Source organism: Panicum virgatum, chromosome 6K (genome assembly GCF_016808335.1).
Source record: "Panicum virgatum strain AP13 chromosome 6K, P.virgatum_v5, whole genome shotgun sequence".
NCBI lineage: Eukaryota > Viridiplantae > Streptophyta > Magnoliopsida > Poales > Poaceae > Panicum > Panicum virgatum.
Genome location: NC_053141.1, coordinates 43,458,245 through 43,484,251, shown reverse-complemented (window position 1 = coordinate 43,484,251; position 26,007 = coordinate 43,458,245). Strand labels below are relative to the sequence as shown.

The following is a 26,007-nucleotide window of genomic DNA, read 5'->3' as shown; positions in this document are numbered from 1 at the left end:
CCGTACTCAACTCTGTGTTCCCCTAACACCGAATGTACACAGGATCAAAGACTGGTGGAATCGCCTATGTGCAGCAAACAGCCAATGTACAACTAGATCGGCATCTGCAAAACATCGTCTACATTGCATGAAACCTTTGGAAGGAGCGCCAGATGTTCGACAGCAAGGCACAGAGCCCGTCACAACTAATAGAGGTCATCACACAAGACCTTCATGATACTCGATTAGCACGGGCACAAAGGGAGAGTAGTTGATTGATCTGTAATTACTGTAATATAGTCTTCCTTTTTTTTGTTTTCATAACCTCTTGTACATACATACTTTGCTTCCAACTATAGTGCAAAAGCAGAGCACCTACTTTATTCCTTACAAAAAAGAGAGGCTGATTAAGAACTCGAACTTTAGTCTGAAACCCAGGGCCATCTTGCCAGAAGAGGATCGGCAGGCCATCTACATCCATGTCAGCAGCCCCGATTCTGGATACAGGAGGAGACGTACACTTGCTCCACACTACCCAGTCGTACCTCTACGACCAGGACTGTCTGCCTGACCTGCTGCGCGAGAGCGAGCTCATACACGAGGGGCACTACTCGAGCGCACAGCTCATCTACCAGCTCGAGAGAGATACAAGATTTGCACTGCACCATGGCTCTTGAGAACTCCAGACGCCTCCGTGAGGCCAAGGGGGCTTCCATTTACAGTTCTTCGAACAGCCAAGAATCAATCCTGATGCCTCCCATACTCATACACGCGGTCACTAGTTATAGGTTCATTTTTGAAATATACACTGGTTAGGTTCAAAGAGGAGAACTCGTCGAGAGGTGTGGAAGAGGAGGATGCATCACATGCATGAGGCATTAGCATTTGTTTTTTCTAAGTTGGTTTCCCACCTCTCCAGTGTCTTTTTTCCTGGATCTTGCCTTCGTTCAGCTTGTATATAAAGAACCTGATGAGAGGCCGGAGGTGCATAGGCAGTACAGTGCGTCAATGCGCCAGTGTCCTGACACAATCATAGCTCCATAATGCTTGGTGGTTAGCTCTTTACCTTGTGTCCTGGTGAATCGGATATTCCCGTTGATGTGTTTACTATGTACACCTTTGTTCAGGCAAAACCTGAAAGAAATGCCCAAAACCAGACCAAACACGGGTGCTAATCAGATGCGCCAAGAGAGATGATTAAGCCTTTGTAAGAGAAATTTGGAGTGCAGAGGAAATTGCCCTGCGTAGGCTTGATTTTGAAAGCAAGTTCCGTTTTAAAAAAAATGGGCAAAGAAAAATTCGGTACTCCTATTTTGGAAGCTATTGTCACCCAAGCTATGCGACTTGAGTATCTTTCTCAACAAAATGATCAGTGAGATCAAGTAAGGAAAGATGTGCTTATGATCAGCAAAATCAAGAAAGAACAAGAGCAAGGAGGCAAGGAGCTGCACGTCTGGCAGCAACATCCAGTCATATCACCTAACGTACTGAATCATCTCTAGTTGTTGAGTCTTTCGTATCAGAGTTCACATTGACCGTGGCATGCATTTGCTGCACCAAGCAGATTATTAGTTCCATAATACAAGGATACACATTCAGTCTGATAAAGTGACAGACCGAACACAGGCTCGAGCCAAATATGCCAAGTCGTCGAAACAGAGTACTACTGGTAAAGTGACACGCATTCAGACCGAGTGATCGTCTGCTCAAGCGTTGCAAACATTCAGAATTAGGGAGCCTCTCGAGGGGGTAGAAGCCGCGGAGCGAGCGGCCGCGCCATTTCTTTCTTTTTTGAAAGGATGCGCCATTTCTTTCTCGAGGCTCCGGTCCGCTCCTACAGAAAGAACAGTAGTACAGTATACCACCACACGATTTGCCGGGTTATTTCGTACGACGGCGAGGCCAGGCGCCATGATGCAGGGGAGAATATCAGAATTGAAAATTCGTTTGAATAATGGTAGGTAGGCCCGGGCATGAATTGTTTGGAAAATTCAATTTGGTCCCATTTCGCGAAAGACCCGCGCAGAACCTCAGAATTGCCCAAAGGGGCTTCACCGGCTCCATTTCTGAAACCGAACCAAATAAAGAAAAAAAAATAAACGAGAGGGGCGAAAAGGACCAGGTGGTGGGGATGGGGGCCGGAACCAAAACCTAGACGAACCACACAGGGAGATAGGTAGCCAGGAGGGGGCGACGGCGCGGGGGCAGGGGGGTGCTAGCCCAACCAGACCAACCAAACCCTAGCTCACCTCCCATCCCGATCCATGGAGGCGGCGCTGTGAGCCGCCGCCGCCTCCACTGACGCCGCACGCGGAGCCGGTACTCCTGGGGGAGGCGAGGATGACGGCCAGATCGGACGATCCCGGCGTCTCGCCGGGGACCTCGGCGGCGGCGGCCGGCGGGGAGATCTGGGGCACGTGGGAGGAGCTCCTCCTGGCGTGCGCCGTGCGGCGGCACGGCACGGCGAGCTGGGACTCCGTGGCCATGGAGGTCCAGTCGCGCTGCCCCGCCTCCGCCGCCGCGCGCCTCACGCCCACCGGGTGCCGCCTCCGGTTCCGCCTCCTCCACCGCCGGTTCGCCGCCGGCGCCGAGAACGGTGACGGCGGCGCCGACGCCGACGAGGACCCCGACGCGGCCGCCGCCGACGGGTGGGTGGAGGAGCTCCGCAAGCTGCGCGTCGCCGAGCTCCGCCGCGAGGTCGAGCGATACGACCTCTCGATCGGGTAAAGCAAGGGAGGAAGGAAAAATCAACAGCCTGGACAATAATGAGAAAACACCAAAATGCGTTTAAAGCCGGCCGTGCTCGATCAGCCGCGGCGCGTCGTGAGCCGTCCGATGCTGATCGGGCGGCCGCTGTTTTTCCCCGGCGGAAAAGCTGATTACATTTTTTTTCTCTCTCATCATCGGAATGATTAGGTCGTTGCAATCCAAACTGAAACGGCTCACGGAGGAGAGGGAGCGGAGCATCTCCGGCGAGGCCAACCCGCCGGCGGTGAAGGCGGAGGAGGACGAGGAGCCGGCGGCGGGGAAGGGATCGCGGGAGGACGACGCCGCCGGAGGGGAGTCCGGGCGGTCATGCAGGGAGTCCAACTCGTCAGATCTGAAGCGGCCCGTGAGCGACGCCGGCACCGCCTCCGCCGCCGGCGACGGCGGCGCAGCGGCGAGGGAGGAGGGGGAGGAGGAGGCCGCCGCCGCCGTCGGCGTGTCGGTGGACGTGAAGGGCGAGGAGGTCTCCGGCGAGTCGGTGGCCGGGTCAAAGGAAGCCGAAAAGGAGAGCAGCGACGTGCAGAGCTCGGCCAGCCCGTCCCGCCGCCGCGAGCGGGAGGGCGGCGGCGAGGGCGGGGAGGAGGAGGAGACCGAGGAGGCCTCCGCGTCGCCGTCGGCGCGCCCGCCCCTCCCCGCGGCGGAGTCCGAGGCGCTGCTCGCGTTCCTCGAGTCGGTGCGGACCAGCAAGCCGGGCTCCGTGTTCAAGCGGCGGCTCGAGAGCCAGGTAAAAAAAATTCAATTCTCCCCTCCCATTCGTTTTTCTACCCGCAGTAATAAACCGCAAAAAAAAAGAGAAGAGAAATTTACCCCCCGTGTAAAATCTGAAGCTACCGAGCCCTCCAAACACAAGCTCCCAAACCGGCTGTCACCTCCTGATCATCTCGCGTTATGTCGAGTGCTCTACACCTAATCTCGCCGCGCGCGGGATCATCGTGTCTTCGCGGTGGTCTAGACTACTCCTGGGAATGGATCAAAGTCCATGTCCAAATAAAAGAAAATCAATGAAGATCCAAATATTACTAATCCATGTCCAACCTAGTCCAACTTCGATTGAAAAAAAAAATCCAATCCAATCCATCCACTCGGCTAAATGTCCAAGTCCATATGGATGATCCACTCCATCCGCTTTCTTGAAGAGTTGTCGCCGTCGCATGTGCGCCACTCCGCGAGAACCTTCAGGCGGCGAGCACGGCCACGAAGGCGCAGCTGCAGCTCCTAGTCCTGGGCAACACGACCAGGTGGCGAGCGCGGCCACCCTGCCGGCCTCCGCGCAGCCCTGACAGCGCGCAGCTGCAGCTCCTGGGCAAACACGGCCACCAGGTGGCGAGTGCGGCCACAGTGCCCCTTCGCGCGGCCCCGACGGCGCAACTGCAGCTTCTGGGCACCACGACGAGGAGGCGAGTGCGGCCATCCCTGCCCTCCACGCAGCCCCAACGGCACAACCGCAGCTCCAGGCAACACGATCGACCAAGCGGCGAGAGTGCGGCCACCTTGCCTTCTGCGGGGCCCGACGGCACCCCTGCGACTCCTGGGCAACATGACGAGGCAGCCGAAGTCGCATGGCCAGTCCTCGTCGATCCGCGCCATGGCCGGTGCTCTGGCTCCGCGGATGAGCTCCTAAAGGTCCTCGTCCTGACTCCCGCGCGCCGCGCATAGCGCCCACTGCGGCGCCTGCCACAGCCAGCGCATGTGGTAGAGATGCTTGCCGCCTGCCTCGATGAGAGCAGCAGCTCGCCACCACCCTGTAGGCACCGCTGCCACACGTTCATTACTGCCAAGTCCTGTTCTCTAGATAGTTTAGAAATCCAACATGAATTGGATTATCCTACTTTTTTCATCCAACAAATCCAATGATATTTGGATGTAAACTAAATGGATGTCCATATCCTATTAAGTCCAAATCCAGTAAAATCCAATGCCAAAATCCAACTGGATGATGGACAATATCAAATCCAATCCCAGGAGTAGTCTAGACGCTCGCAGTCTCGCTCGCTTTGCGTGCACACGCAAAAGCGACCACCTCGCCTCGTCGTCGCCGGCGAGCGGAGATTGACGTGTCCGTACGGACGCGTCGGGTGGCCCCGGTAATGGACTCGGTGGGGCACGCGCCCACGTACTCGCGGCCGTGCCGCGCGAGGCGTGTTGATCGGGCGCCGTCCGATCCGGGGCGTGGTGAGCTGGAGATAAGGGTCGAGATGCGTAGGTGGGAGGCGTTGGTGGTGGCGCGGTTCGCGCTCGCGGGGTGGTCCCGGTCCAAGGAGGCCCAATAGTGCGCCGCCACGTGGAGGTTAACATGACGGTGGGCCCTCCTTGTCGGCCATTGTTCCGTGCTGCCGCGAAATGCAGTGGTGTTGCGACTAAAATAAACTGCGATCCTTTCAAGGGAGAGAAAAAAGGTTCATGGTATCACGTGCAAGCGTGCATCCATTTTCAGCTGCTTTTGCGTGTATAAATCTGTTCGCCCTCTTTTTGTTTAATTTGATTTGATTCGATTCGGTTTTTTGGAATTCATTTTATGTTCAACCAGTATTTACCTTTTCTTTGGATGGGTGGGGATTTTTTTATTGGCTTTTCCGCTGACCGGTAGGCCAAAATTGCTCGCAGGATGATGCGAACTACAAAAGCACCATCAGGCGCCACGTGGACCTGGAGACGGTCAGATCCAAGCTGGAAGGCGGCGGCGGCGGCGCGTGCTACGGCTCCGCGTCCGAGTTCTACCGCGACCTGCTCCTGCTCTGCGCCAACGCGCTAGTCTTCTTCCCGCGCGGCTCGCCCGAGCACGCCGCCGCGGCGCGGACGCGCGCCCTCGTCTCCAACCACATGGCCGCGTCCCTCCGCAAGGACCAGCCCGGGACCTCGAGGAAGGCTGCGGCGCCGGCGTCCAAGAAGGCCAAGGCGGAGGCCGACGTCGGCTCGCTGCTGGAGAAGACGGCGCCCATCATCGTCTGCCGGAAGCGAAGCTCCATCGCGAAGGCTGCTGCTGCCGCGGCCTCCAAGGACGATAAGGCGGAGAAGGCGGAGGCCGACAAGGAGGAGGAGAACGAGGCGGCGGGCAAGAAGAAGGCGGGCGGCGGCGCCAAGGACAAGGCGCCGCGAGGGTTGAGGACGAACAAGACCCGCGCCGCTCCTGCCAGGAAGGCAGCTTCGAATCAGAAGACGGGGGACAACGACGACGACTCGGAGAGCGACGGGCCCGCTGAAGGGACGAGGAAGCCTGGAAAGAAAGGCGGTGCCGGCGCGGCGGGAAGCGGCGCCGGGGCCGCCAAGAAGCGGAACGCCGTGAATTTTTTGAACCGGATGAAGCAAGGGTCGGCCCCCTCGACGGAGCGCGTGTCGCTGCTGGAGACGCTGAAGCTCTCCGCGGCAGCGGAGCAGAAGAAGGCCGGGAAGGGCGGCGAGGGCAAGAAGGAGGCCGCGGGTGGCTCCGGCACCAAGAGGGGCACTCCGCCGGGGAGGAGAAATGTCGGCAGGCCCCCGAAGCGTGCAGCCGCGCCCCCGTCGCCACCGCCAGCGAAGAGGGGAAGGGGCGGCGGGGGCAAGCGCGGGGGGAGGAAGTGAGGGGGAATCGGACTGGGAGGAGCTAGGAAGTGATAGAGTCTCAGGTGTGTGTAAATGCTGTAGGTTGTAGCCTGTAGGTGGGGTTCCGAGCTTGTACTATATTGCCAGGGTTTTAGGGGTGCTACTTGGGCTGTGTTTAGCCCGTGTTCAGTTCCAAACTTCCAAATTCCAAATTTTTTTTCCGGCACTCGCATGGAGATTTAAATCTAGATGAAATAAAAAACGCATTGCGACTACTGTCTATAAATGGCGAGACGAATCTAATGAGCCTAATTAGGCTATAATTAGATGCTAAATTGCTACAGTAATGCTACAGTAAATAATCTCTAATGACAAATTAATTAGGCTCATTAGATTCGTCTCGCGATTTACAGACGAGTTCTGTAATTATTTTTGTGATTAGTCTATGTTTAGTACTTCAAATATAGAAAGATGTCTTTTCAAAATTTTTACAGCCTGCAACCAAAATTTTTACAGACTGCAACCAAACAGTCCCCTGAAATCTACTGTAGCAGTGCGAAAAAACACTGTAGCATGTTTCGTTTGTTTGTGGTAGATATTGTCCTACCATGACCTAATTAGGCTCAAAAGATTCGTCTCGCAACGTACATCAAAACTATGCAATTAGTTTTTTTATTTATCTATATTTAGTACTCCATGTATGGGTTATTTGGTACATTTAATGTTTCGATGTGATGGAGATGTGATGGAGACGTGGGGGTTTTTGAGGGAACTAAACGGGGAAACTGGATGAACTGACCGGCGCCTCTCATGGTCTCCTCTCATGTGACTTGCAACTTGAAAGGAAGACGATTCCTTTTTCAAACTGTCGTCGTGTATGGCCCTGTTTGTTTGGCTGGCTGGTGCTGGAGTCTGCTATTGGAGTGGTGTGAGAGGAAAATACTGTTGGCTGGCTAGTGTTGGAGACTGCTGCTGGAGTAGTGTGGGAGGAAAATACTGCTGGCTGGTTGGAGGCTGCTGGAGCAGAACAGAGTCTATGTTTTGGACTGAATTTTGAAACTTATACTCAAGAGCAGAAACTGCTGACCATGGAAAACCAGCCAGTAAGTCTCATGTCGCTCATCTGAAGCAGCATAGCATCATTGTGTTTGAGATGAACTTGTTACTGAGCTGTTTTGCTAGAGCATAAAGGAAACGAAGAAATAATTTAAAAAACGGAAATAATTAAAAAAAACGTTGCATGATGTTTTTGCTTAACTTGTTACTTTGGGATAGTGTGCTAGCGACCTGTTTTTTAATGGGAACTAGTGAGCTGTTTTGCTAGGCCATAAATAAAATGAGGAAAGAAAAGACCGTTACGCGGTGTACTACTGCAGATGAACTTGTTACTGAGCTGTTTTGCTAGAGCATAAAGGAAACGAGGAAATAATTAAAAAAACGGAAATAATTAAAAAAACGTTGCATGATGTTTTTGCTTAACTTGTTACTTTGGGATAGTGTGCTAGCGACCTGTTTTTTAATGGGAACTAGTGAGCTGTTTTGCTAGGCCATAAATAAAATGAGGAAAGAAAAGACCGTTACGCGGTGTACTACTGCTACGAAAAGAAGCGAGGCAAAAATAAAATGGCAATGCGGTGAGCGTGGATCGAACACGCGACCTTCAGATCTTCAGTCTGACGCTCTCCCAACTGAGCTATCCCCGCTTTGTGTCAATGCATCACTAGATTCTTATAAACCATTTTTCTGTTAACAAACCTTTGCTCCCCATCATATCGCGGCGTGCATCTGGTATGTAGTACTGTAGTGTCTATCCAAATCTCTAGATCGAAGAAATTTGCTGATCCGCAGCCGTGTAGCTCGTCAACAACGGTTACAGCTCAGGAATTCTCACAGGACTGAAGCACTCGTTAAGATGAACTAGTCGGATCCACTTCAACTGCGGATTACGTTCCCCTCAGATACGTGCGCTTGGTTAAACAAAGGTCCTCTTTAGCTCTAGCTCCCAGCTCCACCTCAGATCTAGAGTTTGTATGCCAAGATCATGAGCCTTGAGACTATATGTTTTTTAGAAGTCTGGAATGGAAAGAACAATAGCTTAACCAAACTCTAATATACCCACAGCTCTACCTTCACAATTTCATAGAGCTTTTCTTTTCAAAAAGAAAGAACATTGAGCTGGGGCTTTGCCAAATAACCACCAAGTTCAGGATCAACTCTACCAAAGTTTATATAATAACATATATAACTTTAAACATCCTTACATAGTAGCAGCGGCACTGGATGTCCATGGACAACAAATCTACAAGAGTACAGCTACTGAATCCTCAGTTCTGAAGGACAAGCATAGATAGCCAACTAGGCTTTCCACAAAAAAAAAAGATAGCCAACTAAGCTCGACTACAGATGAAATAGCATCACAACATCATGGTGTTGAACATACACATTCCCATAACAGCATGTGCAGATTTGTCCTAGTGCTAAAGAACCTAACCTACCAGACCAATAAGTTGAAAACTAGCAGTCTGAACTGGGAACTCCAAAATATCCAGTTGCTGCTTGTAATGTGTAGTTCTGCACCTAACTGATAACTTCAACACCCATGCCACCCCACTATAGCACCAATCTGTCCTTCAAGGAGCACAGCATCGTCTGTTACATAAAGAGCTGTTAATGAAATTGATCAATATCAAAAACAATGTGCAAGAATTGTTCACCTTCACCCATGCAAAATGTTTTAGGAATTCTCAAAAGTTGGATATTCTAATCAGGTTCTGTCTAGAAGCAGGATCAGTTTCGCATGTGGGCCAGACAGAATCATTGTATGCAGAAATCTACAAGCCTCCTACAGCACTATGGCAGAGTACCAGAGTAACAATGCTACATATTGGAGGTAGACTTGACCTTCCCTTGTTATACACAACACACAACAGCCATTACAACCTCTTAGAAAAAGCAGAGAGATAAGGAGCGCATGCAGTGAGATGTCTCCATTTTTGACTAAAAAAGAAGAGGATGATAAAAAGTTTACGGACTACAGGATACTTCTATTCTTGATCATTATACAGTAGATGCTCTTTATCTATACTACTCTTGACCTGCATTTGGTACTTGAGTTTTTACATGCCACGTGGCACAGGTTTGCCAACTTTTTATAGTATTCCAAAGACATTGTGAAAGCTGCCAGCACATCTTCAAAATAATACGTTGCCGAACTACATACATACCAGACAACTTATTCAGTACAAAAAAAATGGAGTTTGCTGTGTTATAAATGATAATACTATTAACATTGTACTGCAGGCTTCATCTAAATAGCAGATTCATGAATTCTAAGAAACACAGGGCAACTTACCACTTTCACCATCAGATGCTTCATCAAGTTTTGCAATTGCATTAAGCAATGACTGCTCTTGGTCCTGCAATGATAATGATTTACCATGTAAATTTTTAAGAAGAAATGGATGGTAGTTTCAGTTCAAGTTCTCTTCAGAACTACTGAGGAGAACAGAGAAAACCAACTTACTATAAGCAGTTTCTTTGCCTTTTGAATTGCATACACATCTGGACGGGATAATACCCTCTCTACCTGTTAAGAACACACGTAAGAAATTGAAATAACGATTTTCCGTTTGATTGCGCCAAAAAAATCTCGACCCACACCAAAAATCTCGACCAACATACCATCTTCACAAGATTGCCAGTATTAGGTACATCAATATGATTGGAGTTGAAAAGGCTGAAGCCATTGGGTGAAGCATGATACCCATTCTCATGAAACCTTTCAATTCTCCTTCCTGTGCCTGGCATAGCACCATCAGATGACAGCCAACCAACCTGATTTGGAAGGGTTTGATAGGCAGAGCCCCATCTTATGTTTTCAGGTGCCATCTGTAAGGGGACATTTTTTAACATCCAATAGGGCACATTGCATGCAACACTAACTACATGAATGCTGCTCCTGACAACTAAGATTTCGAAACAATAGGATGTGTGTTGGACCAGGCTCACATAGCACAATATCAGACATTAAGATTTATAGGGCAATGCTTGATTACGCGTTCACTAAAAGCTGTAATAGCGTATCAAGACAGCAACTAATGAATTTTGGCTCCTCATCAACGAAATATTGCCAGTGAAAACTGAAAAACGATGCAGCAACATGAGATATTCTTGTATTTCCTTTCCTGATTTGCATAATTTCAAAAGATTAATTTGTCATCTTGGTTTGGCTTCTGTGCATGTGCGCGCATGCACATGGAAGATGAACATATTTGATAGTAAAAAAAAGCAAGATCAGAAACACATCAAACCTACTGTATCTGCCTTGTTGCCTGCCATTGCATGTAAAGGCATTATGGGTGATTGAGGACCCACAGGGAGTGAATAGACAGGAACAGGAACGGGATGGGATTTCTTCTGCCTCTTTAGAGGTACAAGATTGTAAGCAACTACACTGTTACGATGCAAGCTAGATTGCATTCCACATCCCTGCCTTGACTGCCTACAGAAGTTTGTGAAACGCAAAGCACAATTTAATGATCATTTAATCATTATTACTGAAGCTATTGGTTTGTTCATTTCAACGAGTGCAAGTGCCTTAGCCTTTGCACAGGTACCTTATTCTATGGACAGCTTCCTCTTCATTGACCTTGTTTAATAGCGCTCTGTGTTCCTCATCAGAGACTTTCAGTTCTCTTCTTAATTCAGTAATTAAACTTTCTTTCTCCTGCACAAAAAGAAAAGGTTTTTAATTCCCTCAGCAAGGAATTAAACAAGTTATGATAACCACTAAGAATTTTCCATCATTGAAATTACCCAAGTTAGGGCATCAGATTGCATTTTGAATGCTCTGAGAACACCAGTATATGCTTGTTGTTCCATCTGATGTATGTCACTATCCAAATTGCTGTGTGGCCTTGGCTGAGAAAGTGTGCCTGATAACGCCCTTCCGTTGCCCCTGAAATGCACTCCTGGTCCTCGAAATTTATATGTTGGAGGGAGCTCATCATCGGTCCCTAAAATTAAGGAAAATAATCAAGTGCTATGTACAAGTCAAAAACACATCTTGCGACAGTTTTAGAGCATTAATAAAGTTTTTACATATTTAAAACCCATCCTCCGGTAATGCAAATACTAAAATATTCATTAAAGCAACAAACTTAAGTTTTCTCAAAATAACAGTGTTCAGATAAGTTACTTAGCCTTAAGTTGTATCAACAACAATAACCTCTCACCTCATGCAGTCATACTGCAACAACATGCTACTCAGTCCAACTCTTCACCAATCCAAATATGTGACATTTATATGATATGCATAATGCATTTACATGGAAGAAACAATTTGTAAGCCGTTTTCTACTCCCAGCACTCAAAAGCAGTGATCTCCCATCAGTATTTCGAAAGCATCAACCAGCCAAGCCACGCTATTTTCCACACTATCCCCATTAGCCTATCGCTACAGTTCACATTAACGACAATATGCAATGGACTCGGCCCTGAAACATACACATAGCGCATTTTTTGGCATTGATATGCTTACACTTTTCCATAGAAAATATATAAAAATTTCAACACCACGCCAGTGAGCACGCATCTGTACCTATCCTGAAACAATCGCCCGCAGCCTAATGCTGCTTCCATCGATATCACAGACGAGCAGGGCTTCCTCGCAGAAATCGGCATCAAACGAACAACAAATCGACCGAGTAAACGGGACTCACCGCTGCTGTCGAAGACCCGGTACTCCATGACCTTCCGGATCGCAAAGGAGCCAACAAACCCTACAAACTGGTGGCGTCTCCTCCGGATCCGCGCGTCGGAACCCACCAGATCTCAAATCCGGCAAATATTGGATCCTGAGCCTGAGGTCCAACGCGGGGGGGGGGGGGGGGGGGGGGGGGGGGGGGATAGCGGGGTGGAATCGGATGGGGATTTTGGTAAGCCTTGCTCCAACGGTACCCGGAACCGCCCCCCAACGTAGGGGGAGCTTGGCGGGGGCGGGGGGATTCCTCCAACAGTTCCGCCTAAACCTCCCCTTTATACGGGGAGTTGAACTCCTAAAAAGTTTCAAACTCCTCCTATATTTTAATCACAATGTTTCTTCACGATATTAATTTTGTTTGAGCCCCGTAATATGATGATAATGTGTATTATAACAGTACAAATACTGTATGATTTTTTTAAATTCAAAAACAATAAATAAATAGTTAGTTAACGAGTGATAGTATATAGAGGGAATAGATATTGGTGGAATGGTTAGAGTAGGGATGACAACGGGTACAAACCCGTCGGGTATCACTAACCCAAATCCGCACCCGTCAGGATAAAATCATACCCGTTAAAAAACTCATACCCGTCGCGGGTATGATTTCATGCCCGTGCCCGTACCCGTACCCGTGCGGATTTTTTTTACCCGCGGGTTTCCCATACCCGATAGAAGAAGCAACAAAATTTAATAGAAAACATAAACAAATACACAATGTATTATAGCTAAATGAGTCTATGAATAGGTAATCATCGATGGAATGGAAGTACATGAGCCTAAGTCTCTTTTAACATGTGATTGGACCTTATTTTGATACAAGATCTTGTGACATTAGTATTTTAGGTTATATGTTGTCGGGTTTATTGTACCCACGGGTTTGCAGGTTTGGGTACTTGAAGAACAAACCCGCACCCGCAAACCCGACAGGTATGAAATTTATCCCATTAAGAAACCCGCGGATATATAATTTAATCTATGCCCGCACCCTAATAGAGAAAAAACCATCGGGTTTCGGGTACCCGTTGCCATCCCTAGGTTGGAGAGAAGGAGTTATATGCGGAGGAATTTTTTGGAGGGATGTAGTAAAATATAGTAAATAGTACGTTTGGGGGAGTTGGAGAGGGGGAATGGTTGGAGATAGACTAAGCACGAGGGTTCGAGGCGAAGCCGATCACCAAATTTAGAGGTAAGTTTCTGAGTAGCCCCCTGAAACTTTTTATAGTGTCACCTGGCTCTATAAAAATGGGCAAATCCAATTTTCTGAAAGGCAGACAAAACAAAATTTGATTTTTTTAAGTTGGTCCGATTTCATTTATGTCCTTTCTACTTTGGCAAAACCGTCTTTTGGAAAAGAAAAATTTGCTCCACTAGGAAAGGAATATTTAATATCCCTTTACATATTGCTCATTAAATATGGATTATACTAGATAATTCTGTCTATGCGTTGCTACGGACAAAGTTGGTATACATGTCGGATATGTATATATAGTTGCCTGTTAATTTGTAGGGATCCACGTGATGGAGTCATGGGCTAAGGGCTAGTCCGACTAGCATAAGGGATGGACTAAGACCTACCTGTTAATGACACAAGGCGGACCGAACCAAAAATTTAGGAGGCCAAACAAAAAATTTAGATGGAAACTTTACTCGTTTTAAAAATAGATATAGATCTATATCCATATATACCCACTTATAAAGAGCGGACCGTTTCTGCGGTAAATTGACTTTGGTTCGTCCTGACAAGTGGGGCCCATCTGTCAGCCAGACATACAACATTTTTCTTCGTTGAGTCCGCATCAGGCCCGCCGTCCTCCGTTTACGCTGTATCCCCGGCGAATATACCCGAGTCCATATCTGACTCCTCGACTGCGTTGGATCTTCGAACTCGCCCAAGCCCCCCGGCGAGCGAGGAAGGCCAGGAGGCCCTGCTCGCATCGGCTGGAGAGGCCCTACCGTCACTTGCTGGCGTGCAAGCGAGAGATGAGCGAGGTAGCTGATGGCCGGTGGTGCCTAGGCCCTCGCAGTGTGCTAGCGGTGCCCAAAAAACTGGGACCCATGGTAAAAAATTGGAGTCGCTCCCTTTGCATTGCTGGGCAGAATTCGACACCAACGCTATCTCACAGCGGATCCACACACAAAATAAAAACAATTACCACAGCAGTTTCCTTCGCGCGAGCCTCTATCCTTCCTTTCTCCGCTGATGAGCACGAGGAAGCAAATTCCATGCCAATTTCTCTATCTCCCAAATAAATTGGCCTCTCTCCTTCCAGATCCTGCCTTCCTAGCCAGTCTATTCCTCCGATCTAGTGGCATCTGAAGGAGCTGGAGTTGGGTCAGGGCAAGCCACGCGGAGGACATCGGCGGCGGCGCGGGAGCACGTCGACGCCAGCGGCGCGGGAGCACGACGGAGGCAGCGGCAGCGGCACGAGAGCACGTCGACGGTAGCGGCGGTTTGCTGCATGCTACAGTATTTTTATCATTTGTTTATAAAGTGGGCACCGATGCACGTACTTGCTCCGCATCGCTTGCAATTGGCATCGCAGGCTGCAGCGGTGGGAGCGATGCTCCAAAACACTCACTCCTCTTTAAGCATCACTCTAGAAACACATTGTGGAGAGCCTTATTCAGACGGAACATGTGAGAGAGGACAGAGAGAAGAAGAGGTGAAGTCTAAAATATCTTTGATATTTTACAATATAGCCCTTAATAGAGATATAACAAATAAAGCAAGGTTATTTATGTAGGTAGGCTTGTTTCCAAAAAAATATGTAGGTAGGAAGGACTGTAAATAAAATAAAAATTACATCTTAGTTCTTCCACACAGCCTTGGCCTTTTCCAACATAACTCAGCTGATAATAAACAAATCAAAAAATGTTATTGTAGTTTGATAGGAAGTTACATAATAACCAATCTTGCTTTTGTGTCACTCCTATGCATATCCAGCTAGGTGAGTTGTTAATCTAGCTTTCTCTATAAAAAAATCACACATATCACAAACTCCTATGTATGCATTAGCCGTTATTCTCACATTGGGGCTACATGAGTGCAATTCCATCATATCCATATGTATTGGAGACTAATAATCACATGAATCACTTTAGCATTGCGTTTGATATTGCGTCATTTTTTAATCATGTCTCAGGGCACGAAAATTGCAGAAATTATTCTCTTCTATTATCGATTTTATACATTAAGATGTTTGATGATGATTGATCGATCGATTTGTACGTCTTAAGTATACTCTTTTATTTATCCACTGTGTTCTGTATTTTTTTTATTTATTCCAGTATACTCTTTAGAATTGGTATTGACATGTGCGTAACTAACTCTTTGCATTAAAATGTATTTGAAATGCATTGCGAGAATATTACTAGCTAAGAAAGAAAATAGGATGATTCTACTCACAATACGTTTATAAGTTTATAAGATAGTTTACTGATGTCGCTCGCAATAATGCCATTATTTTTTTCCGTAGCAACGCACGGGCATACGTGCTAGTTAGATAATAACTTTAGTTTGGACCATACGCATTCTAATTTATTCCCTAGAGGGGTGAGTCATAGTATATGGCCAAAACGATGCTTCAAATAAAGAAGAGAAACATCAATAAGCAAGCAGATGCATCGATGCTTGAATATTAAAACTATGAATGAAGCCAACGAGCAAGCTGCGGCAAACCACTTATACTTTGGCGAAATATAGGAAGAGTGATGTTTTTATTTGTTTTCTGCTATTTTTTTGGAAAATATTTTCTGCTATTACTATACAGGATCTACAGACAATGAGACAAGACTTGCACGTTGTAGCAAAATTAAATTGGAGCGTCGTTAATGAATAATGATGTGGTGTACGTTGGCCCCCTCCACTCAAAAAGTTTAAGCCACGTTGATCAACAAATTTCATCATATTAAATCTTCCAAAATTCAGCTGTTCTTAAAATATGTCTCCCTTAACTTTTGCTCTAGATCTGTCTCTGTGTCACGTTTGGAAAATCAAATATAATGCCGAACACTATGACTACGCTAAGACCAACGTAGATGGTAGGTTCTTTAGTTTTATATCTACATTTATAATATAGTATCTGGCTTGTACATGTTAGTTTGAAGTTTAGTGTGATTTCCTAATAATAACTCGTTTCATATCCAAAACCCTATATATTTACTTTTGGAAAAAAAACCATTTACACTTCAAGTATCAATCGTTCAGCATGCACCAAAATAAGCCTTCAAGTGTAAAAATATAGATTTGTCCTCTTCATTGAAAAAAAAACACTGATTGTATCCCTCTCTGCTTTGGGAGTAATTTTACATATAAAATGGGAAAAAGTCCATTTTACTCCACTCACCTAATCGCTTTGTCCATTTCACGCCCCAAACTAAATATTGGTTATATTTACTCCCTCCTTTTATGCATACCGGGTTAATTTAGCCCCTATGCGGTATTTGCACCTAGTTTTGCGACGTGGCCTGATTTTGACCAGTCAGCTTGTGTTTTTTTTTGAAGCGTAACTGCACCAATCCGAGCCATCGTGCCTCACACCACCAGAACCAACTCACGCCATCTGCGGCTCAAGCCGAGTCGAACCGTGCTGTGCCCACCAGAAGCTAACGCCAAACGTCGATTCGCGCCAAGTCCCCCAACTACGACCCCATTCGAATGAACTAAATTGGCTGGGCTGATCAGCCCCAGCCGCAGCCCAGCCGTTCGACAGCTTCGTGCTTCGTTTCGTCTTCTGAGGCGGCCATGCTGTGAGCGCGGACGTGGTGGGAGCGCTGGTTCGTGCCCCGGGGAGCAAGAGGGAGAGGGAGGTTTGAGTCTTCGTCCTTGGCCAGTCCAGCCAATTTAAGCTCATCCGAACGGCGCCTACATCGCCCCCAAACCACCCTCTCGCAGCCCCTGTTTTTCATTCGCACACTGCAGGAAGTTCGCCAACTCTCCATGCTATTCTTGCGCCGTGGAGAACGAAGGGAGGAGTTGGCGAACTGCTTGTGGAGTGCGGACGAAGAATAGGGGCTACGCGGGAGAGATTTGGAGGCGATGCAGTTGGGGACTTGGCGCGAATTGGCGTTTGGTGTTAGCTTCTAGTGGGCACAGCGCAGCTCAGCTCGGCTTGAGCAGCAGATGGCGCGAGTTGGTTCTGGTGGTGTGAGGCACGACGGCTTGGATTGGCTTAGTTCCAAGTCAGGCACCAAAACAAGCTGACTCTAGTTAAAATCAGGCCATGTGGACAAAACCGGGTGCAGATACAATTTAGGGGCTAAATTAACCGAATATGCATAGAATGAGGAAGTTAATTAAATCAATATTTAGTTTGGAGAATCAAACGGATAAAGTGATTAGGAAGGGTAGTAAAATGGACCTTTTTCTATAAAAGGCAAGGGTGAGTCATGACTCATGAGTGAGTGACATACTCACCATACGTGTTTATTTTTTTTTTCGCGACCGTGCCATTGAATAGGGAAACGTGACATACTCGCAAGCTGCACAGACAAGTGGCGCTGAGCCTCTGGCTCTCAGATCCCCTTCCTCCTCTCGCGAGAGCGCAGCAGCAGCTATGGCGTCGGTGGGGGCGCCGCCGCCTTGGAGCAGGCTGGATGGCCAGGTGGTGCTGGTGACGGGCGCCTCCTCCGGCATCGGCCGCGACTTCTGCCTGGACCTAGCGCGCGCCGGCTGCCGCGTCGTCGCCGCTGCCCGCCGCGCCGACCGCCTCCGCTCGCTCTGCGACGAGATCAACGCCTCCGCGGCCGCCGACGCGCCCCGCGCGGCGGCCGTGGAGCTCGACGTCGCGGCCGGGGGCTCGGCCCTGGAGGCGGCGGTGCAGAGGGCCTGGGACGCCTTCGGCCGCATCGACGTCTTGATCAACAACGCCGGCGTCCGAGGTTCCATCAAATTAGAGCTAAGATATATGTTCTTTTAGGCGATCTAAGTGATTCTCCAACTGAAATACGCATCAAATTAGGCTCAAATTATCCTAATTCGTTAGCAACCAAGTACATATCGGCCTGAGTGGATGGTAATACTGGTGTCCTTGGTGCCTCAACAGGTGCAGTGCATTCTCCCCTTGATTGGCCTGAGGATGAGTGGGACAAGATCATCAAGACGAACCTTACCGGATTATGGCTTGTGGCCAAACATGTCTGTCGACGCATGCGTGATGCTAAGCTAAAGGGTTCGGTTATTAACATTTCGTCTATTGCTGGTCTTAACCGTGGCCATCTGCCTGGTTCCATTGGATACGCGTCGTCCAAGTCCGCTGTGCATTCTGCCACAAAGGTAGTGTTGTTCTTCCTCAGAAAACATTAGTTTTGCTCCTACGCTCATAGTAAACCAGTTTGAGTATATTGGTGCAGATAATGGCTTTGGAATTGGGAGCATATGGCATTAGAGTGAACGCGATTGCGCCGGGACTGTTCAAATCAGAGATAACTGCTCCTCTGCTGCAAAAGAGATGGTTGAACACTGTGGCTTCAAAGATAGTGCCACTTAAGGAACATGGCACTACTGATCCAGCATTGACATCGCTGGTTCGTTTCCTGATTCATGAAGCATCGTCATATGTGACTGGCAACATCTTCATTGTAGATTCAGGCGTCACCATACCTGGTGTTCCATTATTCTCCTCTCTGTAAATTTTCATTTAGATTACTGTAGCTGTGTTACATATGATTGCATAAAGCAACCAGTTAAGACCCCATGAAGGAAGCCGGCACTTATGTATTGTTGATTTGTGATGGTATTATTCACGAGTTCTGCTTTCCACCACTGTTCTAATGTATTTACTCCAGAAATGAATACTTAGGTGTAGAATAGCAATATTAGAGCAATTTACTCTTTTATTTTATAACATGTCAACACCACTTAAAACTAAATTTTGTTTTATGAAACACACCTAAAACTAAAATGATATAGTAGAACAATGCACGGTGGCGTGCCGAGCAAAGTGGCATTCCGGCTAGATGAAGACTCTAGTTGTCCTGTTGAAACAAAAGCGGCTCACAGGCATTGCACCTAGCATCACTGAAGAGACCATTTGATTTCCCAGTTGTATCATCTAGGAATTGGTAGATCAAAAGAAAATGGTAAAAAGTGCACCTTGAGTCTGGTCACCTAAATTGGGCATTTATTCTGTTTGTGATTGTCCGTATTTATTTGCCCGTAATGAATATTACTTTCATTTCAAAAGTTCAAACTTTTTCCCCCCACATTCCATGTTTGATCTAAAGGATTTTTATACAAATACAATTACCCCTCATGGACAGCATACATATAAATCATATTGATGAAAATGGGTATTTATCAGGCTTCTAATCAGCAACCTGCACTACTTTCTTTGTTATTTGAAATATGATATTTTGATGGCAATATGCAATCCTGAAAATATCATATATTTTCATATATTCTGACAAAAAATTTCATACTTCATATATAAATATGTAACCCTGATGCTGTAGTTAGAATTTAGTAATCAAGTCAAGCAATAGAAATAAGTTAGCTATATATGTATGAAGAGGTATCGCTCAACATTAGAAGAATTTATTGATCCAGTTCAGGCCGCACCTTCCGAATTACCTTGGTGTCAACATTAGGATAGTTACAGAGACATTGTTGTTCTTGTCATGCACAGTCAACTGAGCCATTCACAAAACTATGTCCTGAAGGCAAGTAGTGTATTCTGCAAGGCAACTATGTCCTGAAGGCAACGGTGTCTCCTTGCTCGGAGCTATCTTAATCCAAAGTTTGAGATGTTTGAATTATGGCTATGGCAGCAAAAGGTCTTGACTGAATGCTGAGAGGGAAGTTGTCCTAATACGTTTTGTAGGTTTTATGTGTTGCAAGCAACAAAACAAAAAGCATTCTGATCAATGCTTCACATTTACGTATTCTAAATTGGATTAAAGAAAAATAATTTCATCATTCTTTAAAAAAATATATGTAATACCGGTGTGAAACAAAAACCTTGCTCAAACAAATACAAAACCTACAATGATCTTGTTACAGCTTATATGGAGAAGCTGACCAAAATAGATAGTTTGATGGTGTTACCAACTGCATATAAGAAATACATAAACTCCATATATCTGCATTTCCTAAAATCTCATTTAGGATTTCAACATGTAAAGTTCCTCTTCTCAAATCTCGTAGTGTATTCCAATCTGCAGTGTCTTACTAGGAGCTATCTTTAGACTGGAAAGGTTGGACCTAAAGTTCTTTTGCAAGAACCTGTAAAGGTTGTTAATAATAAAGCGCTTGAAACAGTTGTGATTGTCACTCATCTTTAAGATGACCCTTCCAAATATAAAGGTTGATCCATTTGCCAATGCTGAATCCATCATTGCGACCTCATCAGCATTTTGAGCTATTTCCTTCAGGGATGCAATGATTGATACAACATACTCATCATCCTCCATACTCTGTTTGTCCATATAACCATATTGCACAATGCACCTGTAAACCCCAAAAGGCTCCAGTCTGTCGAAGAGAAAGCGCTCTTCAGGAAGTACAGAAGTAACAGGAAGATACCTCACAGTGACAAACACCATCAGTTCACGGAGGCAACCCATATGCTGAACATAATGACCCACAATTGGTGGAATGCCATTCATCAAGTCTGTGCAAAAGATACATATTCCAGGTACTCTGTTGCTCATAGCAACTGTTTTAATGAATTCCTGACTATCCATCAAGTTGTTTGTTTCATATTCATTCTTCTTGCTTCGCCCATAGGTCCAAGAAAGTGTAATTATAAGGAAAAATGCAGTTATCGCAAATGGAACCCAACCACCTTGTGCAATCTTGTATAGAAGTGATATCGTGAAAAGACCTTCAATGACAGTGTAGACAGCATAAAAGAATCCAGCTAATGCAATATGAATTTGCCATATTATAACCATGACCACTGTGATCAAATGTGTTGTAATAAGCATAACCCATATCACTGCAACACCTGCAGATCACAAGGAAAAAGGTCTAATCAGATGATGTCTAATAAATTCTATTCTGACGACTTTTTAATAAAGCTTGCTATATGCATTAGGTTAAACCCTAAACTGCTATTTCAACTTTATACGCATCACCTCAGCTCTGGAAACCAAACATGTGTGCTTTAAAGCCCACAATGTGTGTACCGCAAAATGATGAAGAAAAGTAACAGACAAAAGTAATACAACATGTGCTAGATTGCTTACCATAGGCTTGCCCAATCTCTGGCCCACCCTTAAAACCAACGGTAATCAAGATACAGGCGATCATCAAGAAGTAGTTGATCTCTGGAGAGTATACTTGGCCTTCATACTTTTTAGAGGTATGATTCATGGTGACTCTAGGAAAACAACCTAAAGCAATCGATTGCCTGATGATGGAGAAACTGGCAGATATCAATGCCTGGCTTGCGACCACGGCAGACAGAGTAGCTACAATAAACATGGGCCAAAACAGTGGTTCCGGTATGCTACTATAAAATGTTGTGCTGAGCTTAGATGGGTTCTTGATCAAAAATGCTGCCTGACCAGCGTATGCAAGGATCAACGATGGATAAACTAGGCATGAATATGCCATCTGCAAGAGGAAATGAAAGAAACGTAACTAATGGTTTCTTATTCAATAGGAAAATAACCATATTAATTACCTGGATTGATTTCTTGTTGAAATGACCCAGGTCAGCAAACATTGCTTCAGCACCTAATAACAAGACTCCATATATTTAGTTGTGCGGTGATTAAACTGGCTAGTAGTATTATATTACAAAATCATAAAACGTTTGCTTGTTTCTTGTTTCTTGTAGTTTTAAAGATGATACTGCATGTTTCTTGTCGAAATAAAAAAAATTGTAGTTATGTTACAAGTCTTACCTGTTATGCACAAAACAACTGTTCCAAGTTGCTCCCAGCCAGCCCTTTTGTTCTTCGCGAAGAAAATATATATGTAGTGTGGTGATATGGCTTTCAGAACTGGGGGATAATACTTGATAATATTGTATAGTCCAATTGATGCAATTAACACGAACCACACAAGCATAATTGGGGAAAAACTGAAGCTAACTTTGCTCGTGCCATATCGTTGGTAAAGAAAAAGGAACACCAGGATAATCACACATAGGAGGACAACATGACCTGAAATAGTAAGCAATATAAAATGTTCCTCACTGTTTTCCTTCCAAAAATAAAATTGGTCTGGCCAAAGTACCATGATCATAGATGGTAGCTCGCAGAATAGTTTGAAATATAACTAGCAGTACCTTGTGTAATTCTAGAAGATCTTGATTGTATTCCCTGAACAGCTGATAGAACTGGATAATTTAAAGAGAACACAGCATTAGGAAATCCAAAAGAGAATTAAGCCGGAATTTAGTTTTACCAATGTTTAATTGTAAAGACAATAAATACTATGTGGCCGATGGACAAACAACATGGCTTCAAAAGGATTTAGGGTGTGGAAGTTGTCATGAAAGGTCCAGACAATGCTTGTGTGGGGTTAGTGTATTTGGAAGGGGATAAAAGATTGAGAGAGTAATAAGTCTAATTCAATTCTCGCATAAATACCTGATTGGGTGAAGTCTGTCTACAGCATTGTCCGATATTCAGAAATAAGTTAGTCTATCTACATGTTTCATACTGAAAAAGTTCATTCTCAGTTTACGCCATTGTTTCAGTTGTTCACTTTTTTTTTCTACATGTTGTGTTCACTAGTGAGATTCTTCACTTTTCTAGGATTCTGGGGTAACCATAACCTTCTGAAAAAAAAAATGTATGTACCTGAGATAGACGGAGTGAGGGCACCATCACCCATCACCATGCAGGTCCCAATCAGCACAAGGTAGGTGATGACCGCCTGCGCAATGACACTTCCTTCCAAGAACCTGAGCATCCTCGGTTGCAGGCTGCTCTTCTTGCTGTGGAACTTGAGGTTGGCATCAGATGCCAACCTTGTCACCGGCACCGGCATCCTCTTCCCGGTGAAATTCACATGCTGACGCAGGAGCGAGTACAGGGCAAATGTACCACCTGCACAGATGCAATCAGACAGTTAATCTGCACAGCTTATCATAACATCATCGTGTCGCATTATTTATATTCTCTAGCACTTGAATACCACACCTCGAGAGGAAATTGTAAGTAAAAATAATCTGCTAATGCACACCGATTTGAAACATTTATGCGCCTGTTGGAGATTTATACCACTACCAGGATCTAGTTTTTCTGTTGGGCTAGCCCCCAAAACTTGGCATTTCTAACCAAACTGACACCAGAATTTTCCCAGATCTTAGGCGATACATGCAGCCGGTTAGGCGGTTAAAGTAGATTTTCTTTTTGACGCATTCCAAGGAAGGAGAAGAACAGAAAAAAAAATCAAGATGATTTATTTGTATATATAGCATCTAGCACGTGCGCGTACCTTCCCCGTGGTCGTCTGCGTGGAGCACGATGAAGACGTACTTGACCAGGCTGACGAGCGTGAGCGTCCAGAGGATGAGGCTGAGGATGCCGAGCAGGTCGTCCTGGTCGGGGTCCGGCAGGGTGAAGGACGAGAAGGTGTAGAGCGGCGACGTCCCGATGTCGCCGTACACCACGCCCAGCGACTGGTAGGCCAGCAGCGCCACCTCCCACGGCGTGAACTCCTGCACGCAACCCATGCCCCGGCCATCGCCGGCGGCGCCATCGATCAGCAGCCGCTGCTTATTTGGATCGGAAACAGCGGAGGTGCGGTGGCGGCGGTGGCGGCACGTACCATAGGGTTGCGGTGCCTCATCCTGTACGACTCGCTGAAGGTGCGGCGCGTCAGGCCTCCGGCGCCGCCGATGATCGTCTTGACATCGTCGTCGCCGCCGTCGCCGACCTCCTCGATCTGGCTCGTCGAGCTCCGGTCGTCCACGGCGGCCACCGCGGCGGCGCTCACCTGGATGATGACGTCGTCCGGCGCCGGCGGCGCGTGGTGCTCCATCGCGCCGCTTCGGTGAGAGGGAGAACGAAACGAACGCGCTTCGATCGACGAGCGCAGCCGCCGCGAGACGAGGCGTGCAAGGAATGTCGTCACGATGCCTCTCTATATATACATCACGCTGCCGCTGCTTCGTGCGTGCGCCGCCGCCGCCTCTCCTCCCAAGCCCAACTGAATCCGCGGCGACGTCGTGGGCCGGCTCATGCGACGCAACCGAAAAGAAATCTATGCGCGTCAGATCTGGGTCCATTGGAAAAAAAATCCCAACCGAAGCACGCGGCGAATCTAATCTTAGCCGAGATCCCGTGCTGCGTGGCTGCTGGTCGTTGGATTCTCTCGCCGTCGACTCGTGGCCGTCGATCGTCACGCGCTTGTGCCACGGTGGCAAACGTCCAGGTAGCCATGGGCCGGCCACTGCAGACTGCAGAGAGAGCTCCATCAACCGCACGACGCGCTAGGTGCCTCGGTGTCTCGAGGAGGAAGACGGTGTCGTCCGGTGGGCGCGACGTCGATCACGGGACAAGTGCTGGACGGACGACCTCTCACCGGAGTCCAGAGAGATGCGCTGAATTGCACCAACGCCGGCGTCCGGCGAGGAAGGAAGCCGTGGCGTGGCTGTAGCGCGTTCAGACTGCAGTTGTCACTTGTCAGTTCTCCAGCTGTACTGCTCATGGTAACATCAGTCCTGTTTCTTGAAGGCGCTTTTCTTGAATAGCAAAAATGGTTACATATTTCAGTGCACTGATGGGCTTTCAACGAATTCAACAACTCCTTTCAGAGCATCAAGGAACTGGGTTTTGATTTCAAGGTATTTAGGAGACAATCAGACATACAGGTACTGTCAGTGCAGTAGAAAATAGGGAAAATTCGATTCATGCCACCACAACTCCGTGAAATTGGGTTTCACGTTGAAAATCATGCCACTCAATGGCATCGATTTCAACATAAAATCAAAAATCGTGAAATTGTAGTGGCATGAATCCAACTGACCCTAGAAAATAACATTGGGCGATTCACATGGCCAAAAAAAAAATGTGCAGAGGAAACGACCACCAAAGTGCAGACAAACATTATGCTTCACCCAACCCGTCATCTGCGCTTTTCATCAAGATGCTCATTGTCATACAAGCACGTGCACTAGGAGAGGCTTCAGCTTCGTGATACAGTAACAGACACTGTGCTACACTGTGTTGAACTGTAGCAATAAGCTATATCGAAAACCGAGGTGCTACACCCAACTACGCTGGGGAGAAGCTGGTGAAGCTACAAACCGTGACTTCGACGGCTTCGTACTACAGTGTACTACAGTGCTGCTATAGTAGATGAAGCCGGTGAAGCAAAAGCGGTGCCAAACTGTAACATCCCACCCGTGGGCCAGTTGGGCTAGGCCAGTGGGCCGATTTGTGAGTTATTGTAGCTGCCGGGGTGCCGGGATGCTGTAGCGTCGTGGAATATTGTAGCAGCGTGGGTTTAGTCCATACGGGATAGCTAAGGGGGTACATATCAATTTAAATACCAGGCCCAGGGAGGCTGAATAACTCTGGTTGCAATTTTTGTGCGAAGCGAGGACGAAAGCGCAAGAGAGTTATTTAGCAAGTGTGTTTTACTCAACGTGCAGAGTAGATCTTAGTCGTTCTCCCGGGCCGGGTCGTTACAATGGTATCAGAGCCGACTCTCGCAGTTTCACACCACTTGCGGGCAAAAGTGCGCGGATATGAGCACGGGCGCGTGGGGCGCGCAGATACCACCGGCATGTGGACGGGCGCGTGCGAGGCACGGACGTCGCACAGGGACCGTTGGCACTGGACGCACGGACGTGGCACATGGGACCGTTAGCACTAGACATATGGGACGTGGCCAAGAGATAAAATTCTGATCCTTTTAAGCCTAAAGAGTGGGTGATTGTAACATCCTAGCTCACAGGACAGATGGGCCAGGCCGAATCTCGGGGTACTGTAGCGGTGGCTACCGTAGCGCCGAAAAATACTGTAGCACGTGAGCGATTGTCCCATATCGGTAACTGAGGGAGAAGCGAATCAGCTTA

The 26,007-nt window shown here is 47.0% G+C and overlaps 4 protein-coding genes and 1 non-coding gene across 8 annotated transcripts; 2 read left to right on the top strand and 3 right to left on the bottom strand.

Annotated features, from left to right (window-relative positions):
* The first annotated feature begins 1,927 nt into the window (after positions 1 to 1,927).
* Positions 1,928 to 6,441, top strand: LOC120712808 (cilia- and flagella-associated protein 91-like). The gene is made up of 3 exons (XM_039998699.1): positions 1,928 to 2,702; positions 2,896 to 3,469; positions 5,350 to 6,441. The coding sequence occupies exons 1-3, from the start codon at positions 2,320 to 2,322 to the stop codon at positions 6,301 to 6,303; spliced, it is 1,911 nt and encodes a 636-aa protein (XP_039854633.1). The 5' UTR covers positions 1,928 to 2,319; the 3' UTR covers positions 6,304 to 6,441.
* A 1,453-nt stretch (positions 6,442 to 7,894) lies between these two features.
* TRNAF-GAA lies at positions 7,895 to 7,967 on the bottom strand. Its single transcript has one exon. It is a non-coding gene; the product is annotated as a tRNA-Phe (tRNA).
* A 499-nt stretch (positions 7,968 to 8,466) lies between these two features.
* Positions 8,467 to 12,255, bottom strand: LOC120712806 (protein EMSY-LIKE 4-like). Of its 4 annotated transcripts, none has more exons than XM_039998697.1 (8): positions 11,985 to 12,255; positions 11,080 to 11,279; positions 10,881 to 10,990; positions 10,579 to 10,765; positions 9,946 to 10,152; positions 9,788 to 9,850; positions 9,617 to 9,680; positions 8,467 to 8,913 (listed from the first exon to the last, which is right to left on the bottom strand). In XM_039998697.1, the coding sequence occupies exons 1-8, from the start codon at positions 12,010 to 12,012 to the stop codon at positions 8,855 to 8,857; spliced, it is 918 nt and encodes a 305-aa protein (XP_039854631.1). In that variant the 5' UTR covers positions 12,013 to 12,255; the 3' UTR covers positions 8,467 to 8,854. The 4 variants fall into 4 exon arrangements, with proteins under 4 accessions (XP_039854631.1, XP_039854632.1, XP_039854630.1 ...); XM_039998698.1 differs by having other exon boundaries at positions 10,588 to 10,765; positions 11,985 to 12,163; XM_039998696.1 differs by lacking the exon at positions 8,467 to 8,913 and adding an exon at positions 9,087 to 9,476 and having other exon boundaries at positions 10,588 to 10,765; positions 11,985 to 12,165.
* A 5,179-nt stretch (positions 12,256 to 17,434) lies between these two features.
* LOC120712805 (3-oxoacyl-[acyl-carrier-protein] reductase-like) lies at positions 17,435 to 18,788 on the top strand. Its single transcript, XM_039998694.1, has 3 exons — positions 17,435 to 17,908; positions 18,073 to 18,302; positions 18,380 to 18,788. Exons 1-3 carry the CDS (start codon positions 17,584 to 17,586, stop codon positions 18,656 to 18,658), a joined length of 834 nt encoding a protein of 277 aa, XP_039854628.1. The 5' UTR covers positions 17,435 to 17,583; the 3' UTR covers positions 18,659 to 18,788.
* Positions 18,789 to 19,993: 1,205 nt separating this feature from the next.
* Positions 19,994 to 23,966, bottom strand: LOC120712804 (potassium transporter 26-like). The gene is made up of 8 exons (XM_039998693.1): positions 23,754 to 23,966; positions 23,421 to 23,643; positions 22,781 to 23,029; positions 22,264 to 22,314; positions 21,878 to 22,138; positions 21,655 to 21,707; positions 21,215 to 21,584; positions 19,994 to 20,973 (listed from the first exon to the last, which is right to left on the bottom strand). The coding sequence occupies exons 1-8, from the start codon at positions 23,964 to 23,966 to the stop codon at positions 20,159 to 20,161; spliced, it is 2,235 nt and encodes a 744-aa protein (XP_039854627.1). The 3' UTR covers positions 19,994 to 20,158.
* Between the last annotated feature and the right edge of the window lie 2,041 nt (positions 23,967 to 26,007).